We start from the raw sequence: 23,868 nt of genomic DNA on the forward strand, positions 1-23,868 counted from the left end.
AAATTCCACCGTTTTTCTTCGTGTTTCTTTATATGTCAGTAAATTCGTGGCTGGAAAGTATATTTTTTCAGGCTCACTGCGTAAATTTACCTCTAGTATAACATTCAAAGCCACTTCAGGTGAGGAGAAGGCACTGGGAACAAGCAGCTCGCGCGTCACCGAAAACAATTGTGTTTGTGACGTCACGATGATATGAAATTTTTAAAACACGACACAATACCTCTTAATCACTTCTCTTGTTCCTTACGGGAAAACGGTTGTATAGTTTTGTTCAAATTTTATTCAGAATTTCAGCCAAGAGAGCTGAAACATGGAGGAATGCAAAGAAGATTTGGCCTTAACTGACATTTACATGGCTAGAGTGAGAATGAAAAAGAGATTTCGGCCAACTCCATGCCTGGTAGGTTTGTCCTGCTTTTCAAAGTTTTATCGTAAAATTGTAAGTCGTCTCGGTCTACGTTTTCTCTTCATAAAGCATTAAAGCTTGCTCATGAGTCGATGTATATGGTACGGTTAAAACAAGCTATGTGGCTCTTGTCTGAGTAAATATGATTCAGCTAGTCGATCGTATGGCGCGATTTTCTGTAACCAGGAAAAATACGACGCAACTCGCAAAATATCCGCGCGTATTATAAGTAGAACTATTGAATAAGGTGTGGAGTTCTCTTTTCGATTGAGTGTCGTAAAAGCAGAGCCAAACTAAAGACAGCGCCAGTCATAAGTTCTAGGGAAAGTACGTTTTAAAGCTAATGATATCTCAAAGTTAAAACAACCATATTGCCTCAAGTGCGGGAAAACGCAGGCGACCAAGGCGTGATTGGTTGTAGTTTTGCATCTGATTGGGTTAGAGAGTGGCATCAATTTTCTGGACCAATCACAGAGCAAAGTAAAGCAAAACTACTGCAATATTGGATTACTTTCACAGCTCAATTGAAAATTGCCCTTTTTGCAACGCTTTCAAACTGATAAGAAAGGAAACCTTTGACTAGAATCTTTTATGGAGCAGTAAAAATACTATAGTATAAAAATATTAACATTTTCAATTTTTACCTTGTATTTCAACAGACGACCTGTTTTGGAGTCGACTTCGGAACTGATGTCCTCGTAAAAGAAGAGAATCTTTCCCCAACCGGCAGGTACTTTTAAAGTGGAAACTCAACGTACAACTCCTAAAGTGAAATGTTCTTCAATGAAAGGATATTTTTTAGTTTTTTCAATTAATTGTTAAAAGTTACCTGTTCAAAATTTGGTTTTGTTCTACGACGTCCTGCGATTTTCCCAGAAAACTTGCGCCAGCTTCGAATTCACAACCGATCAGATGATAAATTAAAAAGTTAGTTATAGTTTAACTATATATGCGTTGTTGACTAAGCGTGGGATAAGAATGGCTGAATTTTTTTTCGCGTTTTTATGGACCGAGACGAAGTCGAGGTAATAAAATTTAAAAAAAAAAAAAAGAAAAAGGCCAATATCCAGCCATCTTGACTTAACAAGCTTGGTCAATAAAAGATTTATGATACAGAAAAAAAGTTTCGATACAATAAGAATCAAGAATGACTTGTTTATTTCGAGAGCCGGGAGAGAAGTCGAACTGTGTTTGTATCACAAAAAACTCTTAAGGTTCGTTTAATGTTACCTTTATTTTAACTGTCTTCTGCCGCTTTTTGCGACTCCATCGCCGACATTGTCCAAAAATTACGAACTTTGTAAGTCCATTCGACGTAATCTTTTCTTGTGCGGCATCAAGCTATGGCGGGTGATACCAACGGACAAGTTGGGCCCATCATGCTCGCTCGGATAGCCAATAAGAACACAGGATTCGCTTCATACTGCCCACGGGCGCTACCGGCTGTGTAAGAAGAGTTTTTACTAACCCCTTGTGATATTACCTTCTGTTCTGATTGGCCTCTGTAACAGACCTCTTGTAGGTTTTGCCACATTCAACTGAAATGCGCTCCACAGCTATTTTCCCTGATAGCTCCTTTTTTTGGAGCTTTATCTTCATTAGTTAAATTATTATCCCTTGATTCTTCAGTTACTTTGACAGAGCAGTTCTAAACTCTCTCCTAGTTTTACCAGAGGTAAGAATACTATGGCTCAGTGAAACGTAACTTAAACAGTTTTCAATTGGTTGTAGGAAAAAAACCGGGATTGTTTCGATAATTGCTTTTTTCTCTTTCGCTCTAAATAAATAAATGAAAACTTACACCAATCGCTTTTTGTTCAATCACATTTCCTGCCGTCTTACCCCATTATTTGTGTTATCTTTAAGTTCTAATGAATTCTCTGCTTGTAATTTCTCCCAGTCCCAAACTAAAGATCATTGCTGATAAACAGTTATGATAAATTTTCAATCGTAGAAGCTACGTAGAACTAATAGCTCTATCTTCAAACATAATTTGATCTTCATCTAAAAGAAACCATGAAATTAATCCCTTGCATGAAATTAATCCCTTCTCGAGGCTTATTTTGGCGAGAAAAAAGACACTCTTTACCACTTTAATTTCGCTTTTACATCTAGAAGTAAATCATTTCTTCGAAAATCACGATTACTTAGTTATACTATAATAATATACCTGTCGGATACAACGTGCGCAATGATTGGTCGATTTATCGAGCCGTATTTCGCTGTACGGCCCTCTAAATTCAAAGATTTGTTTAAGTTGAAATTTCCCCCCTCGATTTTAACCCAGAGATAAAACAAATAACCTACTAACATCGTTTTCTTGATTCGTACTGTAAGTTACGGAACCTAGTTTTTTCGCTCGAATTTATGGCCCGCGTCCATAACTAAGTACGGACCTTGAACTCGGTTAATAAGAGGTATGTAGACCCTAGAATGACGCCATTTCTTTGTCCTTTTTCTCTCTTTCTCTCTCTTTATCTCTCTCTCTCTCCGTTTACATGCAGGATCAGAAACGCCGAGGAGTTATCACAGCATCAGAATGTAGGCCCTTCATCCGAGCACTGTTCTATTACGGGCCCAAACTCGGGATACCCGTGACCGTAGTAGTACCTCTAGGAAGTGAAATTCAGCAACAATTGTTGAGCAAACCTGGAAAAAACATTGTGAGCTGCGGGAGTGATTTAGATGAGGTATCAAAAGTATCCATGGGTACTGAACTTAATCATTAAACAAAACTATTCACCAAGGCTTTAATTTGAAGAAGCAAGTCTTTAAACGATTATTTAACATCATAGAGAAGTGAACAAGCATTTGTAAAGAAAAAAAAAAGCAGCAACATCAACACCAACGACAACTAATGAATGAGCGAACAGACAATACGATTATTTGGTTCACAAAACGTGTTTCGAAATTCCTTTCTTTCAGTTGCAAAAATCTTATGTTCAGTTTGAATTTTGACTGCGCGATAATACTATAAAATTCCTATTTTTAAATTGTCAAATTAATCAAACGAAATTCAAATCGGTTCATTTACTCATGCACAGCTAAGAATAGCTGAAACAGAAGCAAAAGTGGCTTAATAACAACGAACTCAAAACCGCTTTAAATAAAAACAAGCGGACTTTGTTGAAAGAATGAGTCCTAGGGCGTTTGCGCGCTTTTTGATTTAAGCTTTCCTGGGCCCAGTTTTTCGAAAGCCGATTAGCGCTAACCCAGGGTTAAATTTTAATCTGGGTTTCTATACTTCTTTGTTCGATAGCCTTTTTGGGATCATTTTCCTCTACTCTATATGGAGCATCTAATCATCAAATTGTTGACAAAAAGAATTCTACTGAATTTTCCTTTAAAGCTTCCAGAGCTGAAATCCGATTTCACACTAACCCTGGGTTATCTAAACCCAGCTTTGAACAACCCAGCCCTGGTTGATAATGAACATGAAAAAATTACGCGCTTCTGACTGGCTGAAAACAAGTGCAGTCTCTATAACACAAGTGCAAAATTTTAACATGAGTGAAAATTGCAAATAGCGCGCGCGCACGCTCTCAAAATTTCGTCTGTCTCACTTTTGGATGATGTTGTTTCATGTAAATTATCAACGAGTAATAATATGATCTCTCTCGCAATTTGGTGTAATAAGCACTTGCAAATTTTTCAAAGGCTATTAATTGCACTCGCCCTACGGGTTTGTGCAATTTTGATGTCTGTGAAAAAAATTACTCGTGCTTATTAACACCAAATTGCGAGAAAAATCATGTCAATACCTTACAAATTTTACCTCAATTATTCAGGGGAAAAGATGCGCAGAGGAGCTTAGAAGAGGAGTTAGACTGGAATATATAGATAGGTAGGTAATATAAAAAAAGAGGAATATCAAAGCCGACAGAGTTGCAGGCCTCCAGACTCATATGTCAATACTACGAGTGATAAGCTATTAAATAACCGCGGGTGGCGTGAAGATTAGTGTTGCCGTTAATTACGATTTCAAAATAGAAGAGGATTAATATTCCTTTTATTAGAATTTATAACGCAGACGTCTTGGTAAGAGGCTGTCATTTTCGTCTAAAACTACAGATAGCTTTCATGGAATCGATATTTCCGAGCACACGTTCTGACTGCACCTGAGTGCTCTCTCGTTTTCTTTCGGCAATTATAAATACACATTGCCTGTATAATCCCTTTGAAACTTTTTTTTGTTATGAATCCTGTTTATACAACATTGTATTTAAAGACAAATTCAGGATTATCGTCAATCCTTTTACAAATCCACTTACAATTATTCATTTTCTTAGTGACCACAGCCTCACCATGCTAGCTGGCCTAGGTACCCTGGGGCTCGAGATCCTAGAACAATGTGACTGTAACTTGGACGCAGTTGTCGTTCCTGGGAGTGACGCAAACCTTCTTAGAGCGCTAAGATATTCTATAAAAAGGATTTTCCCTCAAATTAAAGTAATGGTAAGTGAGGATATAAATCGCTCCGAGACCTCACATTGTTTTAACGCCGTTTCCTTGGTCTGATATGCAAAATGTTCTTCTTGAGGGAGTAAAAGTCAAGGAAAAAGAGTCTGCAAGACGTACGTGGAGTATATTGCCTCCTCCGAGCGCAGAAACATTTAAAGGTACTTAGTGATCAATGAAGCTATGTTTATAGGCTTGCACTTTATTGGCTGTCAAGTTTCTCAACTTAAGCTCTGATTGGTTGGACAAATTTGCACGTGCGTTGTAGTGATTATTATAGTTACTTCATTTACGTAATATCATAGGCTACCCCTGTAGCGATCACACTCAATAACGCGATGGGAATTTGAATTGGGATGATCCGCGGAAGTTAAATGATTTGAACTGCACAATTTATTACCTCTCTTAGAAATAGCCTTAAGTAAAGCGCCATGTCATCTTATCGGATATTATGTATAACATCCCTTATAGAACTAAGCTACTGAGTAAGAGAGCAAATTGACGGTTTGTCTTTGTATCCACGTACTTTCTAGTTCGTCGAGCGTATCAATATCATATCAACGCAATATAAACCTTCTTTCAAACGAAATGACAGTCTTTTGCTTGCTTTTTCCGCTAGATTCGAATGATGCACTAGACAATATACTTGAAATCAGGTAAGCATCAGCTACTTTGAGCTGAAGCAGTTCTCTGTTTTTTTTTAAATTTTTTAAATTTATTTTTATTTTATTTTCTGGTAATATATGTCACGCGAAATAACATCGCAGATGCCTTCCAGAATTCACGGGGCGGCAGTGAGTGATACACGAGGGGTTTCTTTAGGGGTTTCTTTAAATTAATTTCTAGAGGCTTTATTTTTGGATAGGAAATTCAGGTAAAGTATGAGTCATTTTGCATTGACAATATTTAAGCCTTCAAGTCAAGAAATAAAATGAAAATAGAAATCCGCCTGATCGAGTTCGTTTCTTACTTCAGCGACGTGCACATTTCAAGAACGGTCTTACGAGTTTTGGAAAAGAAAGGTTTCCTCCTTACTACGGAGGGTGTGTCAGGAATGGCAGCTGTCTTAACCGGAAAACTTACTCAGCTGAGAAATGGACGGTAAGTGAAGTAGAAATTTAAACTCGGTGACGGTTACATGAGCAGCAGGGGGGACTTTGTTACTTTAAATTAGCTTTAGACCGTATTTGTCCAAAGACTTCAAATTCATTCGACTTGATTTTCCTCATATTTTATTAGCAGCGGTAGTGTCATCTGAAAAAAAATACTCAAAATTAGCTAATTTCCTCAACGAACATCTTTAAAACTTCAGAACTTCTACAGGGGTGATTTTCATAGGTTTAAAAATTCAAGTGAAAAATCCACTCCCTCAAATTAACTCGTTCACTCGCTTCCCCAACCCTCACTTTGATATTTTGTAAAAGATATATTTACAGAATTCAATCGTTTAACTAGGTTACAACATTTTTAAAATGAAAGAAAATCACCGAAAAAGACGATTTTGAAATATCTTACTGAGCTGTGAAGACAGACAAATCAGAATTTAAACGCTCTCCGTTTGATAATTGTTTGTTTATTTCTTAGGGTGGTAGTGGTATTTTCCGAGTCCTGGTTACCCAGTCTTCTCCAGTTGGAACAGTTCATCAATGAAGGCCTGGCTAAAGGTGATAGATGTCCTGACGTCCCCACCCCTGTTGCAATGGATGTACTCATCGAGTAACTGAAGTCAACTTCTGAGGGCAGACTGGGAACGAAAATAGGTTACCGCTACTGGACAGGATTGACAGCTCACAAAATTGTTATCATCTCCCATCAGGCTATGTGAGAGTAGCAGTATAGACGGCGACATATCAATCATTTACCAACAAAGGTCTGCAATGCTAAGCTCAGCTTTGTTCTAGTACTTGTAGAAAATTCTGCATCGTGACAAAAAGGTTGATTGACTAAAGGGAACTCTTGAGTTTCCAAAAAGAAAAAACCTAATTGAGGCAGTTCAATACATATAAGTTATGAGTTCTTGACAACTGTTATGGAAGAGAAGTGATGTATCATGAAAAGCTTGTGAAAGAGGTAGGTCACAAGACAGTAATATGACGGTAAATTTTAAAATCAAAACTATACTTGCACAAACCCAATAAGCTTCAAGCTCCTCAACAGTGATCTGTATTAAATATGAAGATTTCAAATTATTCTTAAGGTGTTTGTGAGGTGATATTTCCTTGAACTCCATGCAAAATGTCCAATCCAACACTGATTCAAAGGCATTGCACAAGAGGACAATTGAGTGTAGTGTGACACTTAATTTATTGATGAAATTATCCACCGATCAATTTGAAGCTTTAGCATCCCACTGTGCAACCTACAGGTATTTGACTATTGCCTCTACCCAAGGAAGGTGGAAAAGGCCCTTCCAGGGGGTGGGAAATTTAAACCTAGCCTTTGAGGGGTGACCATTTGTGAATTTAGGTTGCCAATTGGCGTAATTAATTTAACAATCAACTTCTTAGTTTGGCAATAACCTCTCTTAATCTCATGACCATAAAAAAAGATTCAGCCATATTATTATGAGCTTAAATTAGATGCTGATTACTCTTCAGGATTAGCCAGGAAATATGACATTTAAAAGTCCAGCTACATACTTCTAATCCACAGAATTACCCTTCCCTGGTTTGAATTGCTGGACCTCTCTTTTGCAATTTGTTATCTAAAGAACTGAATTTGTCTTGGTTAATCAGGGGAAGAATTTTTTTTCAAGTACATTAATTAACAAATTTCTTCATGGGATTGAAAAGTAATTTCAGAAAAAAAGCTGATAATCTTTTACAAAAAAATAAAATATATTTTTAATTTTTTTTATATGTGGTAAAACCAGATTAACTGCAACTTCACTAACCAAAATTCCTCTTTTTCAACCCTCTAACTCCCAAGATCTCACTAGCAATTCTCCTTACTGTCTGCCATATAGTTCTTGTGCTGTTAATTTGGAGAATTTGGTATTGGATCAACTAATAATATCCTAGTTAATATTTTCCTTCATCCTAGTCACTTATCTGCTTGATATTATATTGATATTGTAAGGAGAAATTCTGTCTTGGTCACTCATGAGAGTTAAAGAGTTAACTTAAAGTTAAATCATAGTTCCTTATAAACATTATAGACCTCATATTCATCAGTTATTGCCATATTCACGTGCTTGTCAATAAAATTCTCAAGACCTAAAGGTGAATAATGTTGACTCCAGAACTGAATCACTTTGCCTGCCCTACTCACAAGATACTTGGCAAAATTCCACTGAGGAGCATATTTTGCACTTGCATAAAGATACTTGTACAAAGGATGAGCCCCAGGACCCACAACTTTTATCTTTGAAAACACCGGAAAGTTCACATTGTATTTGTTCTTCACAAATCTGGCAATACCACTATTCCTCAGAGGTTCCTGTTGGCCAAACTGATTGCATGGAAATGCGAGGATGTTGAAATCGTGACTATCAAACTTTGTCTGTAGTTCAACCAACTCTTTGTAATGCTTATCTGTGTAACCGCATTCACTGGCAACATTCACAATCAACAACACCTGAAAACAAAAAACACACATAAATACGATTGAGAAAATAAAAAATTAATTCTTTAACTCCTGAACCAAATTTGTTATTCTCCTTACTGCCAACCACACAATTCTTATAATGTTAGTTCAGAGAATTTAGTATTGCATCAACTAATTATCCCCAAATTAATAGTTTTCTTTACTCTCATCACTTGTCTGGTTGCTATTGTATTAATATTGTAAGGAGAAATTCTATGTTAGTCACTCCTAGAAGTTAAAGGGTTAAGGTTTAAGGGTGGGGAAGAGAGTAACAGCGGCCTATTTTTTCAAGAGATATTTACTCCAGAAACCATGTCGTTTGAAAAATCTTCATTAAAAAATATTTATTGAATTACTGGGTACTATGCAGATTCCTAAGAGTCACATAAACTTTCAAAACTGTCCTCAAATGTACAGTGTACCAATATGTATAAAACCAAATTCCTACCATGTGATTTCTGGACTGTTAAGTCATTGTTTGGAATCTCCAAAGCAATTGGTAACTGGTAATTTTTGTAACTATACTTATCAAATGGTGGAGATAGAAATGTGTTTTTTGGCAGATGTTTCTTTTAGCTCTCAGAGCTGGCAGAAACTTAACAGTCAGATCTTATTACAGTTTCCACATGACATAGCATTCAGGATAGGATTCTAGTCCATGATGGGTCATTTTCCCCCTTCCCAACCCTCCCATATCCCAGCCACCCCATCAATTAGCAAAAGAATGCAGTAAAATGACCTTCCTACAGCTTGATCTTCGTCCTCTCAGTTTGCAGTCCAGTCCAGTCTACGTATTACCAAGCCTCTGTGTCTTCATCACAGGCCTACATTAGCTCGACTGTCTACTGCATGCAATTTGAAATATTCAGTTCTAAGCAAATTTGGGATGATAGAAACCAAGGACATTACCAGAAGAACTGCTCTAAAAAACCCTTAAAGTAAATATCTTTAGTCCATGCAAAAACGTGTGGAGAGTCAGACAAGTCTGATACAGCTTTTGCGACGTGGCAGAAACATTCTTAAAGTTCCATTCGTGACAACAAACAGACATTGTAAATTGTACGCTGCAATGCTTGTGTGCGAACTCAATTTGAAAGCCAATTTTCTAAATCACTGTGTTGAATACGACCACCGAATGTCATTCTTAAGGGCAGCTGCTTATGGTAGATTCATATGAACTAAATCTGTATGACTACATACAGTCGTAACTTGAGCATCGCCTCGAAGGGGAAAGTTTACTTTTACAAAATACTGACCTTTCCTTTAAACACACTCATTGGAACGGCATTTCCCTTTAAATCTTCTACAGTTAAAGAATAAAAATCCGAAGATTCAATCAAATCTACTCCGAAGCCAAGCAACACAATTAGGCCGAACTGCCAGACCTCCATTTTGCGGGAATTTCTTAATCCTTTCATTTATGAGGGAGACTAGAACTGAGCAAGTTGTTGCTACGACAACGTTACTGGGAACAGCTGTTTTGAGCTGTCAAGGTGATGGCCAATCAGAGTAGAAATATTTTTCATTGTCCAATCAGAGCTCGACTTTGGAATTGAGCGCTTCGTTTCAAATTATGAATCTGCATGTTTTGTTTAGAAACGCTAATTCTCACGGACTCTTATTGATGTTAATAAGAAAATATATTCCACGATCTGCAAAAAATCATGTCGCATTTCAGTTTTCATAGTGAAGTGAATGATCTCTTGAGACTAGATGCTCCTATTAGCAAAGGACCGGTTCCGCGATGGCAAAGAAAGTCAACAGAACGTCGCTGTTCCAGTGCGACTTCAAGCACTCCGCTTCGCAACTCGTCAAGGTTAAACTTGAGCAAGACGCCGTCGAAGACACCGAAATCTCTCAAGAAAACGCCCAAGACACCTTCTGAGGACAGATTTATTCCTAATCGAAGTGCTATGAATTTTGAAGCGAGTTATCACAAGATGATCTCAGCTGATACCGAGAACGAAGAGAACGAATGTATCAGTCCTTCGAAAGCCGAATTCAAGAAGAACATGGCCGAAAACCTTGGTGTCGGCGAAGCAAATGCTAGAATTCTTGCCTTCAAGAGCAAAGCACCAACAACGAAAGAAGGTAATATAACATTTGATAATAAAAACGTTAAATTAGAGAAGTAAACCCGCGATCATATGTTTGATCGTCTTGTTTTTCAACTTCACTTACAACTTGACATGCTTTCATTTTTTCCTTAATATTCACATGGAGAAAGATTTATTGATTGAATACATGTGTCACGTGCTGCTTCTTTCTTTTTTCTACTTTACCGATCTTTTATTTTTCAGGCCATTTGAATGATCTACGCGTGTTGTACGGTCAGAACAAAACTCCCTCCACTTCGACCAAGAAGAATGCAAGGCATATTTCTCAAGTTCCTGAGAGAATATTAGATGCACCCGATCTTATTGACGATTACTGTAAGTTACTAACGAAATAAGAAATTATTTGGAAATTAGTAGAAGACAATATGTTTCGCTTTCAGTTTATTCAATCTATCGCACGCCGTTTACTCAAAAGTACGTTTAAAATAAACATTTGAATGTCAAGGTGAAGGTCATTAAGTTCTCTCAAGGTCACACGTGAACAAAACACTGTCAAGGTCACACGCGGATAAATACCACTTAAATTCTCCTCCTCTTAAATTAATCCTCTTGAGAGACTTCCAACTAGTCATGATTATAAAAATCAACCTGCAGAAGTTAAGACAAGTTACAGAAATTTTTCATTAACTCGTTGTTAATTTAGAATTTTTGCTTTCCTGTGACATCTAGCTCAGCTGTGTTGTGGTGACATGAGATTTGATGGCTTTCAAATGCTTTGAACCAATCATATTAGGAGTATGGTTGCTTTAGGAGATTACCTTCAACTTGACCTTAAGAGCTCTCCACCTGTGTATAACTCAGTTTTAATTGAAGTCCCTTGATGTATGTGTGATTTCATTTCAATATTTTTCTGAGAAAAAAAAGTACAAATGTAAGGTTTGATGCATCAAAAAGCTGGTTTTCTCGTTAAAGTTTCAAAATTGTTGATGAAACTCAGAAACTGTGACCCTTGAAATAGATTAGGGAATGTTTTCTCAAGAAAACAAGTCAAATGCATTTTGTGCAAACTAAACCATCAGTGTGAAGTAACTCCAAATATTCTTCAGGTTTTTGGTTTGCTCACATGTCCTGATTTCCACATTATTGGTCTTACAACAAGGAGAATTCCAAAATGTCTTATACATTGGTTTCCTGAGTTTGTTGTGAAAACTGATTGCCACATTAAAGTACCTTGGTTTATCTGAAGACTAAAATTCTGCTGATAATGCATTTTCACTCAGTCCTGTCATCTGTTTCTGCCCATTTGCACTAGTAAATAGTCTCACTGTGCACTTTAAATTGACCAGCCCCTACAGGTCCACTCAGCCACAGGACACCCTTGAGTGCCCATCTTTTAAAAGTTAGAGAAGAAAGACAACAATTATTAAGCCTTTCCACCTACTGGTCATTATCCATTTCCTTACAAAGATTAATCATTTAAGTATAAAGATAATTTTTTAGTTGGCAATCATTTCTTTTATTCTCATTATCTTTACCCTTCAACCCCCAAGATTTCATTAGTAATTCTCCTCACGGTTTCCAATACAGTTCTTGTGATGTTAGTTTGGAGAATTTGGTATTGGATCAACTTATAATCCCTAACTGATGTTTTTCTTTATTCTCATCACTTTTCTGCTTGATATTGTATTGATATTATAAGAAGAAATTCTGTCTTGGTCACTTATGGGAGTTAAAGGGTTTATGTTGAATTCAGAATGATACTTCTGGGTGAAGTAAGATGCTTATCACTCACTCTAAGGGGCTAAAGTTGTGAGAAGTCCCTTCATTTTGTGTGCATGCAATGTTAGACTGAAAGAAATGTGTTTACTTATTGATTTTTCAGATCTGAATCTCTTAGACTGGAGTTGTAACAACCACTTAGCTGTCGCTCTTGGTGGTTTTGTTTACTTGTGGAATGCAGCTTCAGGTGATATTGTACAATTGTGTCAAACTGAATCACCAGACTGCTATATTGGAGCTGTGTCTTGGATTAAAGAGGGGAATTACATTGCTTTGGGAGACAGTAATGGTGCTGTACAGGTACCCAAATATTCCTTTTGGTAGTTAAACTTTATCTTAGATGCTGGTAACTCTTAGAGGTCATGGGTTAATCAACAAGCACTATTTTTCCTACAGTTGTGGGATGTAGAGGCACAAAAACGTGTACGCAGCATGTCAGGGCATTCTGCTAGAGTTGGTTGCTTGTCATGGAATTCATTTATTCTATCAAGGTGAGTTTACAAAAATTGAACTCTGAGGAGTGAAGTGACTCAGTGTTAACTTATGCAATGTCCTATAATTAGGGTATTAAACCCTTTAACTCCCAAGATCTGATCGTTAATTCTCCCCTGTAGCTACTACACATAAATCCCTAAAGTAGTTATGAGAACTTGGTGCTAGATCAAGATAGCAGCTTCCACCTGATGAGTTTGAATATTCTCATTACCTGTTTGCTGAAGAACGTATATATATATTGTAGGGAGAAGTTTTATGTTAATCACTTCTGGGAGCTAAGGGTTAAGGTAATAAAAATATAGAAAGTTACAAACTCATTGATTACTACCAAATTGAAAATAATTTCTTAAAACTGCAAAAAAAATAAAAAAAGGGCAATTGAAGAGGATAATTGAATAAATAGAGGAACAAGGAAGAGTAGGGGTAACTTGGAAAGGGGTTATTTAGAATTCAAGGTAAATGTAAATTTGTCTTTGTTAAATTTTGTTTCTTGAACACCAGGCCACCTTAGAAAATGCAATGAAATTGCTTTTGTTTGACAGCTTTTTCTTTCTTTTTTTTTTTCCTATTTTCCTGTTTTTTGCATTCTTATTTTCCTTTTTCCCATCTTCTTTACACATTTGATAAAAGGCTACCAACAGAATTATAGGATTATTCTATTTATTATGAATTTATTATTAGTGGGAGCAGAAGTAGTGCCATTCACCATCATGATGTTCGTGTCGCAAATCATCACGTTGCAACACTTGCCAGACATACGCAAGAAGTGTGCGGACTGAAATGGTCACCTGATGGCAAATATCTTGCTAGCGGAGGAAACGATAATTTGTTGGTGTTATGGGATGCCAATGTCAACACAAATAGTAACACCAATATGCCGCTGTTCACCTTCAATCAGCACCAGGCAGCTGTTAAGGTTTCTATGTAACTTTTTCTTTACTTTAGACATATGTCCAGATTTTAAAATTTTAAAATTTATTTTAAACTGAAATAAAATTTAATGGAACTAGTTCCTTTGAATTTTTGTCTGATTTTCAATCTGTTGTAATGTGGCTTACACATGAGCCTCTGGCTTGGATATAGTGGTTGTGGGTTCTGGGCATTCAGTGAGATAACCAAGTGCAATTGTAAACTAGTGACAGAGAAATGAAAAATGAAGAGGTCTGGGTTGAGTTGCAATCTGGCTCTTCAAACCTCTCTTTTTGGTTTTGTTTTTGTTTCCCCTCCAAGCTTAGTTACTGCATTGTATACTATCTTCCTCCACTTTCCTGTCTGAATGCTTGGAACAGGCCAATATAGAAGGAACCCATAAGTTTCCCACTTTCTGACTTGATAGAATGAAATGATTGATTGACTGATTTGATTGACATGTCAAGTAATTTCACCTTTTTTTAAGATGATTTTTTTTTTACAAATCACTTAATAAATGATAATCACTGACATAGAAAGTGATCCCTCCTCAGAATTACCTCTATTTAACTACTCATAGCACCTAATAGTCCTTTCTGAAATGCCATATTTGATAAGAAAAAAAATTGTTAGTTTACGAAACATTTTTTTTCTGGTTTATTTTCAGGCACTTGACTGGTGTCCATTTCAACGTAATGTACTTGCTAGTGGTGGTGGAACTGCAGATCGACACATCAGGTTTTGGAATGTTGCTACTGGAAACTGTCTCAGCAGTATTGACACTCAATCACAAGTAATTCACCCTTTATATCCCACAATATTTTCTAAACAAATCCAAATAATACTGACAAGGAGAATGTTTAACAATCAAGAGCGTATTCAGTTATCAGTGATTTCCTTTTTACTTATAACGTTAGACTATTGGATTAGAGAATGAATCTTCACCATTCCTAATGATCAAGAAGAACTCTGCTCCACAATGGCCATGTAACCCACACAGGATAATTTGGTGTTATCAACTGGGTTAATTAACCCTTTAATACCCAAGAGTGGCTAGCATCTAATTTCTCCTTCCAGTATCAACCTTGAATCAAACATTAAGGTAATGAGAATAAAGGAAATGATCACCAATCAAAGCAGCTCTTGATTATTAAACAAATTCTCTTTGTCAGCACAGATGTAAATCGGTAGTGTGTACAGCCCCCTATCCTCTTAAGAAAACCAGGAAGGGGGCAGCTGTAAAAGGCTGGTAAATTGTCCATTGTAAAGAGTTTCTAAAGCTGATCTTTCCAGCCTTTATTATTTCTTAGCCTTTCCTTTATTCCCTTTGACAAAGGGCCAGTGTTATGACCCCTGGATGGGATGCCAGTTTACCACAGGGATACCCTCCAGCATGTTTTCAGGTCATGGGTGGGGCAGACAGTGTAATTAAAATGTCCTGCCTAAATGATAAACAAGTTCATGACCCAACCTTTTGAGTAAAGGAGGAATTTTTTCAATTCTATGGGCCTCATGCACATAGTTTTATAGAATGTTTTCCAGTAGAAGCCCGCGTGGGTATGTAAGGGTCATGAGGTAAATGAATGCACGAAGGAATACTCTCATGATGCCTGGTTATAATCTTCTTTTCCTAGGTGTGTTCTATATTATGGTCAAAAGAATACAAGGAACTTGTGTCTAGTCATGGTTATGCACAAAACCAGCTGACTGTCTGGAAGTATCCATCAATGGTCAAAGTAACTGAGCTAACTGGTCACACATGTCGAGTCCTTCACATGGCCATGAGTCCAGATGGACAGACAGTTGTGTCTGCAGCAGCTGATGAAACTCTTAGAATATGGAAGTGCTTTGCTTCTGATCCTGTAACCAAGAAAAAATCCAAGCCTAGTGTGCCAAGCGGGTCATTGGTACACAGAGGCATTCGATGATAAAAGTTTTATAGTTATTTAGCAGAGTTATCAAAATTTGAATTATTAGGTAATTATTCAAAAATTACTGTTTCTAAGGTATTTCTCCCTTTGCTTCCAACATATTCCTATGGAGCCATTTTTGACAGTACAATTATTTGTTAGCATTTTATAACATTTGCAAATCATCAACTTATCACAAGAAAACAGTGATGACATTTTGCTGACTTACAAAAATTTTGTACAGTGTTAGTTGTTTAGTATTAGTTATAAGAATCAACTCTGCAAAGTTGGTTAAAAACACTGTTAGACATATTTTAAAATTTACAATAAAAGTAATATTATCAACCTTTGTGAGTTGAATCATGAAGTTTGTGAATGAAACAAAAATTTACGGTTAGGTTGGCACAAATAAGCATAAAAAATGCAATTTTAACCCATTCACTAGACTTATGAGCAGTACCTGCTCTTAGGCAAAGTCCATCTTGCAAATTGCAAAAAAATCAGTTAAAAGAGCTTTTTACATATCAATACATCATTAAGCCAAAAGGTCATCCAAATCCCTTAACATCCTCATGCTAATAAGGTTGTCTGATTATTTTCAATACAGTTTTGGCAACCTTTCCCCAGGCTCCCTCATCCTTGCCCTTGTTATTGAGGGGGTATTGAACAATAGTCATGTTTTATTAACAAAGTTAATAAAAGAGTTTCTCGAGCGGACCTCTCGAGCGTCAGCCCTACGTCGATACTTCAGCTGTAGAAATCCTTTACGGTGGCCAATTTACATTATCACTTCAGTTGATGAAACCAAATTATCTTTAAATATATGTATTTGTTAATGAATAGAAAAGGAAAGACGGTAAATTTAAAGCTCCGTTATAAAGTAAAGACTGTCTGAACAAATCACACATACCAAAAATTTATTAGTTATCAGTTTTAAAAGTTAGCACGTAGGATATCCTTACGAAAACAGGTCCAGAAGTTTTTTAGTACAACTAGCGACTGGAACACCAGTGATTAGTCATAAAATGGATTAGTCACAAGTTTTAAAAGTTAGCATGTAGGATATCTATGCAAAATCAGTTATAGATTTTTTTATATATATTTTATTGTGTTTTTCCGTTTTACATTAAAAAAAAAAAAAAAAGAAAATTACAGCAGTATAAAGTAAATAAAATTGTATAAGGTCAGTAAATAAATAAATAAATAAACAAAAATATTAATACAAGGCTACCCAAGGTAAAGTTATTTCAACTGAGTGATTGTAAAAGTTTTTCCCATTTCATTAAGTGCAGGTTTAGTTTTTTCTTTTCTTTAGCTAGGTATTCTTCTATTCTAAAAATTTTTTTAAGGTGCGCGAGGAAGATAATAAAGCTTGGGGTAACAGATTTCTGTCTGCAGAGAAAGATGGTCTGCTTCGCTATTAACATGATGTGATTTAAAAGCATAAAGTGATTATCGACATCAAATAAGCCAAACATAATATTAATTTGATCTGTTATCAGTTATAGAGGTTTTTACCATAATTAGCAACTGGAAATCCAGTGGAAAACTCAGTTATAACGTGTCTGTTATCACACAGCCTCGAGGCCGGGAATTGGAATCTGAGAAGAAGCCTGGTTACGAGTACTAAAGATAGCTAATGGAACAGTGGAGACTGGAGGCAAGCTTTCCAGTTATAGTCACAATAGGATTTTAAGCAGCAAAGTGATGCAGCGGAGGTTTAAACCGCCAGCCGCATGAAGGAAATGCTTTAGTGGGGGCTTTTGTCCACTGACTGGTGAATTGCAGGGTGTTAAAGGCCAAACAACTCTGTGGTTAACAGATACGCTTATATTACGTGTTTTTGCGCGCATGTCGTACTGATATCACGTAGAATCAGTTGCACTACTTCCTTTGGGTGGATTAAGAAATTAAGAGTAGCGCTATTACCTGGAACGACGACTTGCTTGGCGATTTTTGCACCGTTTTTGAGTTTCTCTCTCTTGTTGACTTGGCGTGACATGTTTCTAGTTTTGTTCATATTTAACCCTTGAAATTTCGGGTGGAGCGCTTTTTGACTAAGTGTCGTAAAACTGAAATCAAAGTAATCCCTACAGCCAATCAAAAGAAAGAAAATACTTAGAAGAGCCAAAGAGAAATCAAAGTGAACACAACCAAACTGTCTAAAGCGCGGGAAAACACGGGCGACCAAGTCGTAGTTGATTTTAGTTTTGCATCTGATTGGTTGAAAGAGAGTGGCCCAAGTTTTCTGGATCAATGACAGAGCGGAGCAAACAAATGTAATCTTGGATTGAAAGTTGCCCTATGAGCTCAAGATTTCTTTCGCGTGGTCGTTGACGTGGGCCAAGCCTGAATCAATTATCACACAGAGAAATCAAAAGCGAATAATTTAACTGTTTAGTTGAACTTCTAAGTTGAACTCGTTCAAAACTTAACAACGAAACAAGCTCATTGTTTTTTTTTAGACACCTGGACAGTATGAGGCTACGTAGTTGTGTAGCCAATCAGATTGCAGCTTTTGTGAATTTCTACTGATATATGATTTATGATAATTATTTCTGTGAATTTATAGCTTATACCGTCGATTTTTAAAGAAGTTATTGTTCCTTAGCAAGGATATTGTAAAAGTCAACATAGTCTTAGTCATTTAAACTTAACTGGAAATAATAATGGGAAAAAACATAACAACAACAAAACAAACAGGCAATACAAAAATCTTTAAACCACGATGAATGACTAAAATTTTTTCGTGATCACGTTTACATGATAAGTGCGGTGACCCGCCTAGGCGGGTTGCCCGGTCTGCTAGGTGGGGTAACCCTATCAACCGGGGTGACAATTTGCCATGTAAACGTCTCAAGGTGGGATAACCCACCTACCCAGGGTCGCGTTCATGGTAAAAAGCTGAAAAGTGAAACACGTATGTCTTAAAACTTTGTACATTTCCTGTACCACCCATCAGGAACAAAATGCCCAGGCAATAATGGTGTTGTTTTACCTCTACGATGCTTTACAGACTACAGAGTTCTTCAGTAATTTTCTGTCAAAAATTCGTTTCAGTTCCTCTGTACTCGAAACCATTTCCATTCAATGCTAGTAAGTTTTCGTTTTGATCGTTAATCTATGAATTAAAATTGCAAATATTTCCTCGTTCTGTCCGTTTAAACTTCCGTTTATCAGATATCTTATTGTTGACGATAAAACCTGATCCAAATTTTCTACATCTTCTGGAATTGATCACCATGCAATCAGTAGAGAGCACCGCTAAAATAGTTTAATTTAGCTCTAGGGGCTTGGAAATATCTGAAATGACTTGATTCGGTTTGCGCTTGCCACGCACCAAAATTAATCCAAATGTTTGGCCACTTACAGAATTTGGTTTTCCAAGAAGATTTGCGATGAGGTCTGTGGTCTCCTTATTGAACTCTGCTGGAACATCCTTAACATTTGTTTTCAGATCGAAAAAAGGAATCTTGAATCAAAGAAGGTTTTCTCTGAAGTAAACTGCCTCCTTCGCGTAAAGGGGTAAAAAGTAAAGGGGGCAGCCGGGCAGGGGAGGCAGTAAGCTAAGCTTCCCAGCTGATATGTCGATAGGTCAGCGGTAATGATCATGTCAACTCTAAATGCTAGATCCAAAGTCTAATACTACGATGAACTAGTCCACTTTATTTTACCTAATAAGCCAATCTTTTTTATTGAATGAATAAAGGGGGCAAGTTCTAGACAAGCTGTGTTGCTGCGTCGGTGGTGGAGTAGAGCAAGATAATTTGGTTGTATCAACTGAGTTGATAATAAAAATTGGCCACCGGGTTCCCGACCACTGTAAAGGGTTTCAACGTTTTAAGCGTTGGCCTTTCGTCGGAGCGAATTTGGAGTTGAGCTGTTTAAGGTAGTCTTGGTATCTATCTTTTGTCCAACTGCCTCAAATTTATGTCCTAACGGGTAATACTCGACAGAACTCATTGTGATTCAATTATCACTTTCCTTTTTAAAGCATTCATATACAATTCAACTCTTTCACTCACAATATCTCATTATTAATTCTCCCAACCAATCCCACTACATTTCTTGCGATGTTAAGTCTGAGAATTTGGTATTGGATCAGCTAATAATCCCCTAATTTAAGAATTTGGTATTGGATCAACTCATAATGCCCTAGTTGATATGAATTGATTTATTCACGTCTTTGCTTGATATTGTATTGATATTGTAAGGAGAAATGATTTCTTAACACTCCTGACGTACAAAACCGAAATGCTGTGTTCTTATTGATTGAGTGGTAGGGCCGGACTGAAAAATATTTGGCTTGGGGTCATGACCTACGGACCGAGCGCAATGAGTTCCTTTCTTCATGACCCCGAGCCAAATATTTTCCCCACTAGCCCCACCAAATTCGGTCAATAAGCATTTTATCATATGACCACTCCCGAGAGTCCTGATGAATTTGATGAGGGGCACGTGACCAAGAATCAGCCAATCACAGTGCTCGTTTTGTTGAGTTAAATTCTAGGTATTTAACAATATCACATGTTACCCCCAGGTTCAAACCATTTATTGTATTAAGAACATTGTAACATGGCTTCTTGTCCTCTCTCTACCCATATCACTAGGTCTTTTGCAAAGGCGCAAGTACAACTTCAGGATCTTAACCCGACAATTGTGTATGCATTCTTTACCGATCTTTCTCTGGACTTTTTCGGCCACCTCCTCCACAGATAGACCACGCTCAAATAATAAGCTCCAGTCAATATGTTTGGGTTACCGTATTTACCCGTGTATAATACGCACTTTTTTTTCTATGAAAATAACCATCAAAATCACGGTGCGTATTATACACGGTTTCTATTGCTTTTTAAGCAGGTCCTAATTTGCATACATTAAAAACACAACAAAGAAAGTAACAAAAGCCTAGTAGTAATTGGTCTTTATTAGCCAGTCAATATGTTTGGGTTACCCGGTGGCTGGTTAATTCAAGTTGTGAACGAGTCGCCACCACAGTTAAATATATTCGGTGTAAGGCAACTTTTCGAAACGTTTGTGGCTTTATACTCTGTATTTTATCCTTATCAATACAATCACGCCATCGATAACCAGATCAAAAACGTCAAAATTTTTATTGTGAACTTTCCTCGCTGATATCCCAGGAAATTCTTGACATTACAGTCTCTTGTTTTGCAGTTGCTTTAATTTGCATAGGTCATTAACTACGTTTGTTTTTCTGTTAAAACGCCACTGTCTGGCGCAAGAAGATAAGTCAGTCTATGACACCGCGTGCTCTCAAAGAAACGTATTATAATTTTCTTTTATGAACTGTAACGTACCTTTTGAGCAGATAAGAGAAACAGATCATAGATATAGACTGGAGTTTCTGGTTCATTGGTAGTCTAAATTGATAGTCTAAGTTCAGGTGTTAAGTCCAGAATAGCTAGGGTCTTAAAATGGCTCCTAAACAAGTTTGGTATGGGCTAAGAGTACTTGAGTACCCGCCCAAAAGATCAGAGTACGCCCTCTCATCAGATCTTGACGTTCATGATATTTTCCTGTTTGCCTGATACTAGTTACTAGGAAAGTTACCTTATATTCACAATTACAGGCCTTCCCCAATACACTTCACTTGAGCCATTAGTTAAAGGTTTCTGTGTGCGACAGATCGTTTTCATGGAACTGATATTCCAGAGACTTATGGTACGTAATATTTAAGTAGACTCATTGCCAAGAATTTCAAGAGTTGATGTTATAGTGTTCCGCAGGTAGGGAGTTGACTTCTGCATTTACAGCAGATGTGTCTTGATGAATATTCAATGCCTGAAGCGATTTTACTGAATCATGGTAATTTGAATATGTTACGTCATTCGACACACGCAAAATTAGAATTTTATGTTTTATTTTTCTATCCTCAAAAAAAATCATGTTTCCTTCACAGAAACGGTATATACCCGGCTTTAATTTCTTTTCAACTGAATTTGACTAAAACGAGGCTTAAGCTAAAAGAATAAAAGCGGATGAAACGCCAGTGATAAAAGACGAAATTTGTGAAGCAACAATATTAATATTTGAGTATACTAATACCAAATGTTTTACATAAACAATAAACATGCCATTTCTCTCTAAATTTAGAGACTTGCGTCCATATCTCCACTATACTTTGTAAGTTAAATTCTTCACTTTTATTTTACATATTTTCGCGATCAGAATTTAGCGTCTTAACTTAAATGAAAGAAATCAGACAAAAATCGTAACATGTGTCGAGCCCGCGTTTTTTTCTTTTGATTTTAGATAGTTTACATTTTGTTACTCCGACCTACCTGTAGATAGCTTGTTCCGTCATCTTTCACACCCCCTATTGCCACATCATAGTTACTGATATTATTTGGTGCTACTCCAGCAACACCGAAACCAACCCAACCTGTGGTTCTTACTTGCACCATAAACTCCAGTCTGTCTGCGAACTCATAATAGTTGTAGGAAACATTGTAATTTCCTTTGTTATCGAGTATGATCATGTTGGAGTACATGTTATACATACTGCTACTTTTTGTGGAAGCCACGAACAGCGCTAAAATACACAACTGTGCAACAGCCATTTTCTTCGTCAAAGATCGGCCTCGCCTTCACTGAGGAACAGTAGCCTTGAATGACCGTGCATTTTTGTAATTGTCCGTTTTATAGCCTTTTTTCTAATTACTTACGTAGCCAATATCTGTCGGTGTTATATTTTGTATTTTTAACCTTGTTTTGGCTTCAAAACAAGCTAAGTGCGATAAAAGAGAACAGGAAGCAGCAATTAGAGGAAAAAAAAGACATGCGAAGAGAATATTAAAGTGGAAAGTTTTCAGTGATAACAGGATGGGAAACCAAGAAAACCAGTTGTTTTCTGACTGAGATATTTCCTTTTACGGTGAATCTGAAGAGATCAAAATTGAATCATGCAAAAACTGGAAGAATTTGTTAACTTAATCAGATGAGCACGGAGATCTCAACTACTATTCCGATAAAGGGAAGTGATAAACTGCAAGCGAATGAAGTGAAAGAAAGGTAGAAAATACATAGGTAAAAAAGTGACATCTTAACCAGCTGAAAATTAGCCAATGATATCTGAGAAATATCCAAAAGGCAAAATCTATCTAAATTTAGGCAATTGGTCGTTAATTTTGGACCTACTTATAACACATAACCGCTGGTCTTTAAGCGTGAGTCCAGCATTGGAACAGTATTGGTCAAGTAAGATAAATTAATCAACTACCTTCGCTTTCAACTAATATCGATGCAAAGTTTCCCCACTTTGAATACGCATGTACTTGACTTCACGTTTAAATATATCAGTTGTCAATATATCTGATGACTCTTAAGTTCAGGAAATTTAATCAAGCCACGTCACTGTTTGTTTATTTTGAAAAATGTAGTCTCGCTTTATAAAGTTTCTCATTTTGCAATCAGCGTCACCGACTTCTTTCGATTATGTGACCTCTGCGTTTATTTCAAAATCGACTTGATTACTCGGCATTTTTACGAGGGACCGGCGTCTGCTCAGGGCACACCAAAAGGGCAACTAAATGTCATTTTTTAAAAATAAATAAATTACCCTGCCTTATACCCCATTCACACCAGCAAAACATGTTTTGTTAAACTGGTTTTCATTGAATGAAAATTATAAACAGAGAACTGAAAAACTTGATTTTCCATTGGATTCAAGTACTTGCTAACTTGCATTTCCAATGTGCTACATTCAAGTCAAAAATATTCGGCTAAATAGTTTCTATGAAGAAAAAAAAAATTTAAACTGTGTTTAACAAAACAACTTTTAAACATGTTTAAGCTTTGGTGTGAATGGGGCATTAGAGACCTAAGAAGCATGATTTTTGTCTTCGTTCAGCCGTAACGAACAAACGGCTTCTTCATTTTTGTAATGTAGCAAAGGCAGTAACAAAAAACTGTTTTGTTACCGCCTTGAAATTGTGAGTTTTGATTTGAGGTTACTGTCAACAAGATCCGGTCAAATTTCCAAACTTTCATTTCATTTACTCTTTATTTAGAGAAAACACTGAAACTAAATTTGCTGGGGAAAAAAAAAACTTTTGTTCCATACTTTATAAGTTTTTCAGTGATATATAGTTTTTATGGTTTCTTTGAAAGTAGGGCGCGTAGAACGATTTTTCAAAATGTTTTTTTCCAAAATGTTTCCTTGTTTCCTTACATTTCGATGTTTACTGTGCATTTTGTTGCATATTTGTCGTCTTCACTTGAACTCCCTCGACGAGGCCGCACAGTT

General features: G+C 36.7%; 3 protein-coding genes and 1 long non-coding RNA gene across 4 annotated transcripts; 2 read left to right on the forward strand and 2 right to left on the reverse strand.

Moving 5' to 3' along the window:
* The first annotated feature begins 210 nt into the window (after positions 1–210).
* Positions 211–7,590, forward strand: LOC113665587 (uncharacterized). The gene is made up of 10 exons (XM_089186293.1): positions 211–400; positions 1,066–1,136; positions 2,036–2,081; positions 2,911–3,096; positions 4,195–4,250; positions 4,696–4,861; positions 4,947–5,025; positions 5,484–5,520; positions 5,840–5,965; positions 6,449–7,590. The coding sequence occupies exons 1-10, from the start codon at positions 311–313 to the stop codon at positions 6,582–6,584; spliced, it is 993 nt and encodes a 330-aa protein (XP_089042419.1). The 5' UTR covers positions 211–310; the 3' UTR covers positions 6,585–7,590.
* Positions 7,019–9,859, reverse strand: LOC113665586 (protein peroxidase GPX7). Its single transcript, XM_027181306.2, has 2 exons — positions 9,706–9,859; positions 7,019–8,440 (listed from the first exon to the last, which is right to left on the reverse strand). The coding sequence occupies exons 1-2, from the start codon at positions 9,838–9,840 to the stop codon at positions 7,997–7,999; spliced, it is 579 nt and encodes a 192-aa protein (XP_027037107.2). The 5' UTR covers positions 9,841–9,859; the 3' UTR covers positions 7,019–7,996.
* Positions 9,860–10,002: 143 nt separating this feature from the next.
* Positions 10,003–15,949, forward strand: LOC113665589 (cell division cycle protein 20 homolog). Its single transcript, XM_027181309.2, has 7 exons — positions 10,003–10,540; positions 10,750–10,881; positions 12,389–12,585; positions 12,682–12,776; positions 13,462–13,696; positions 14,357–14,482; positions 15,324–15,949. Exons 1-7 carry the CDS (start codon positions 10,114–10,116, stop codon positions 15,615–15,617), a joined length of 1,506 nt encoding a protein of 501 aa, XP_027037110.2. The 5' UTR covers positions 10,003–10,113; the 3' UTR covers positions 15,618–15,949.
* Positions 15,286–17,545, reverse strand: LOC149037822 (uncharacterized). Its single transcript, XR_016180739.1, has 2 exons — positions 17,118–17,545; positions 15,286–15,573 (listed from the first exon to the last, which is right to left on the reverse strand). It is a non-coding gene; the product is annotated as an uncharacterized LOC149037822 (long non-coding RNA).
* Between the last annotated feature and the right edge of the window lie 6,323 nt (positions 17,546–23,868).

Source organism: Pocillopora damicornis, chromosome 11 (genome assembly GCF_964200805.1).
Source record: "Pocillopora damicornis chromosome 11, jaPocDami1.2, whole genome shotgun sequence".
Lineage (NCBI taxonomy): Eukaryota > Metazoa > Cnidaria > Anthozoa > Scleractinia > Pocilloporidae > Pocillopora > Pocillopora damicornis.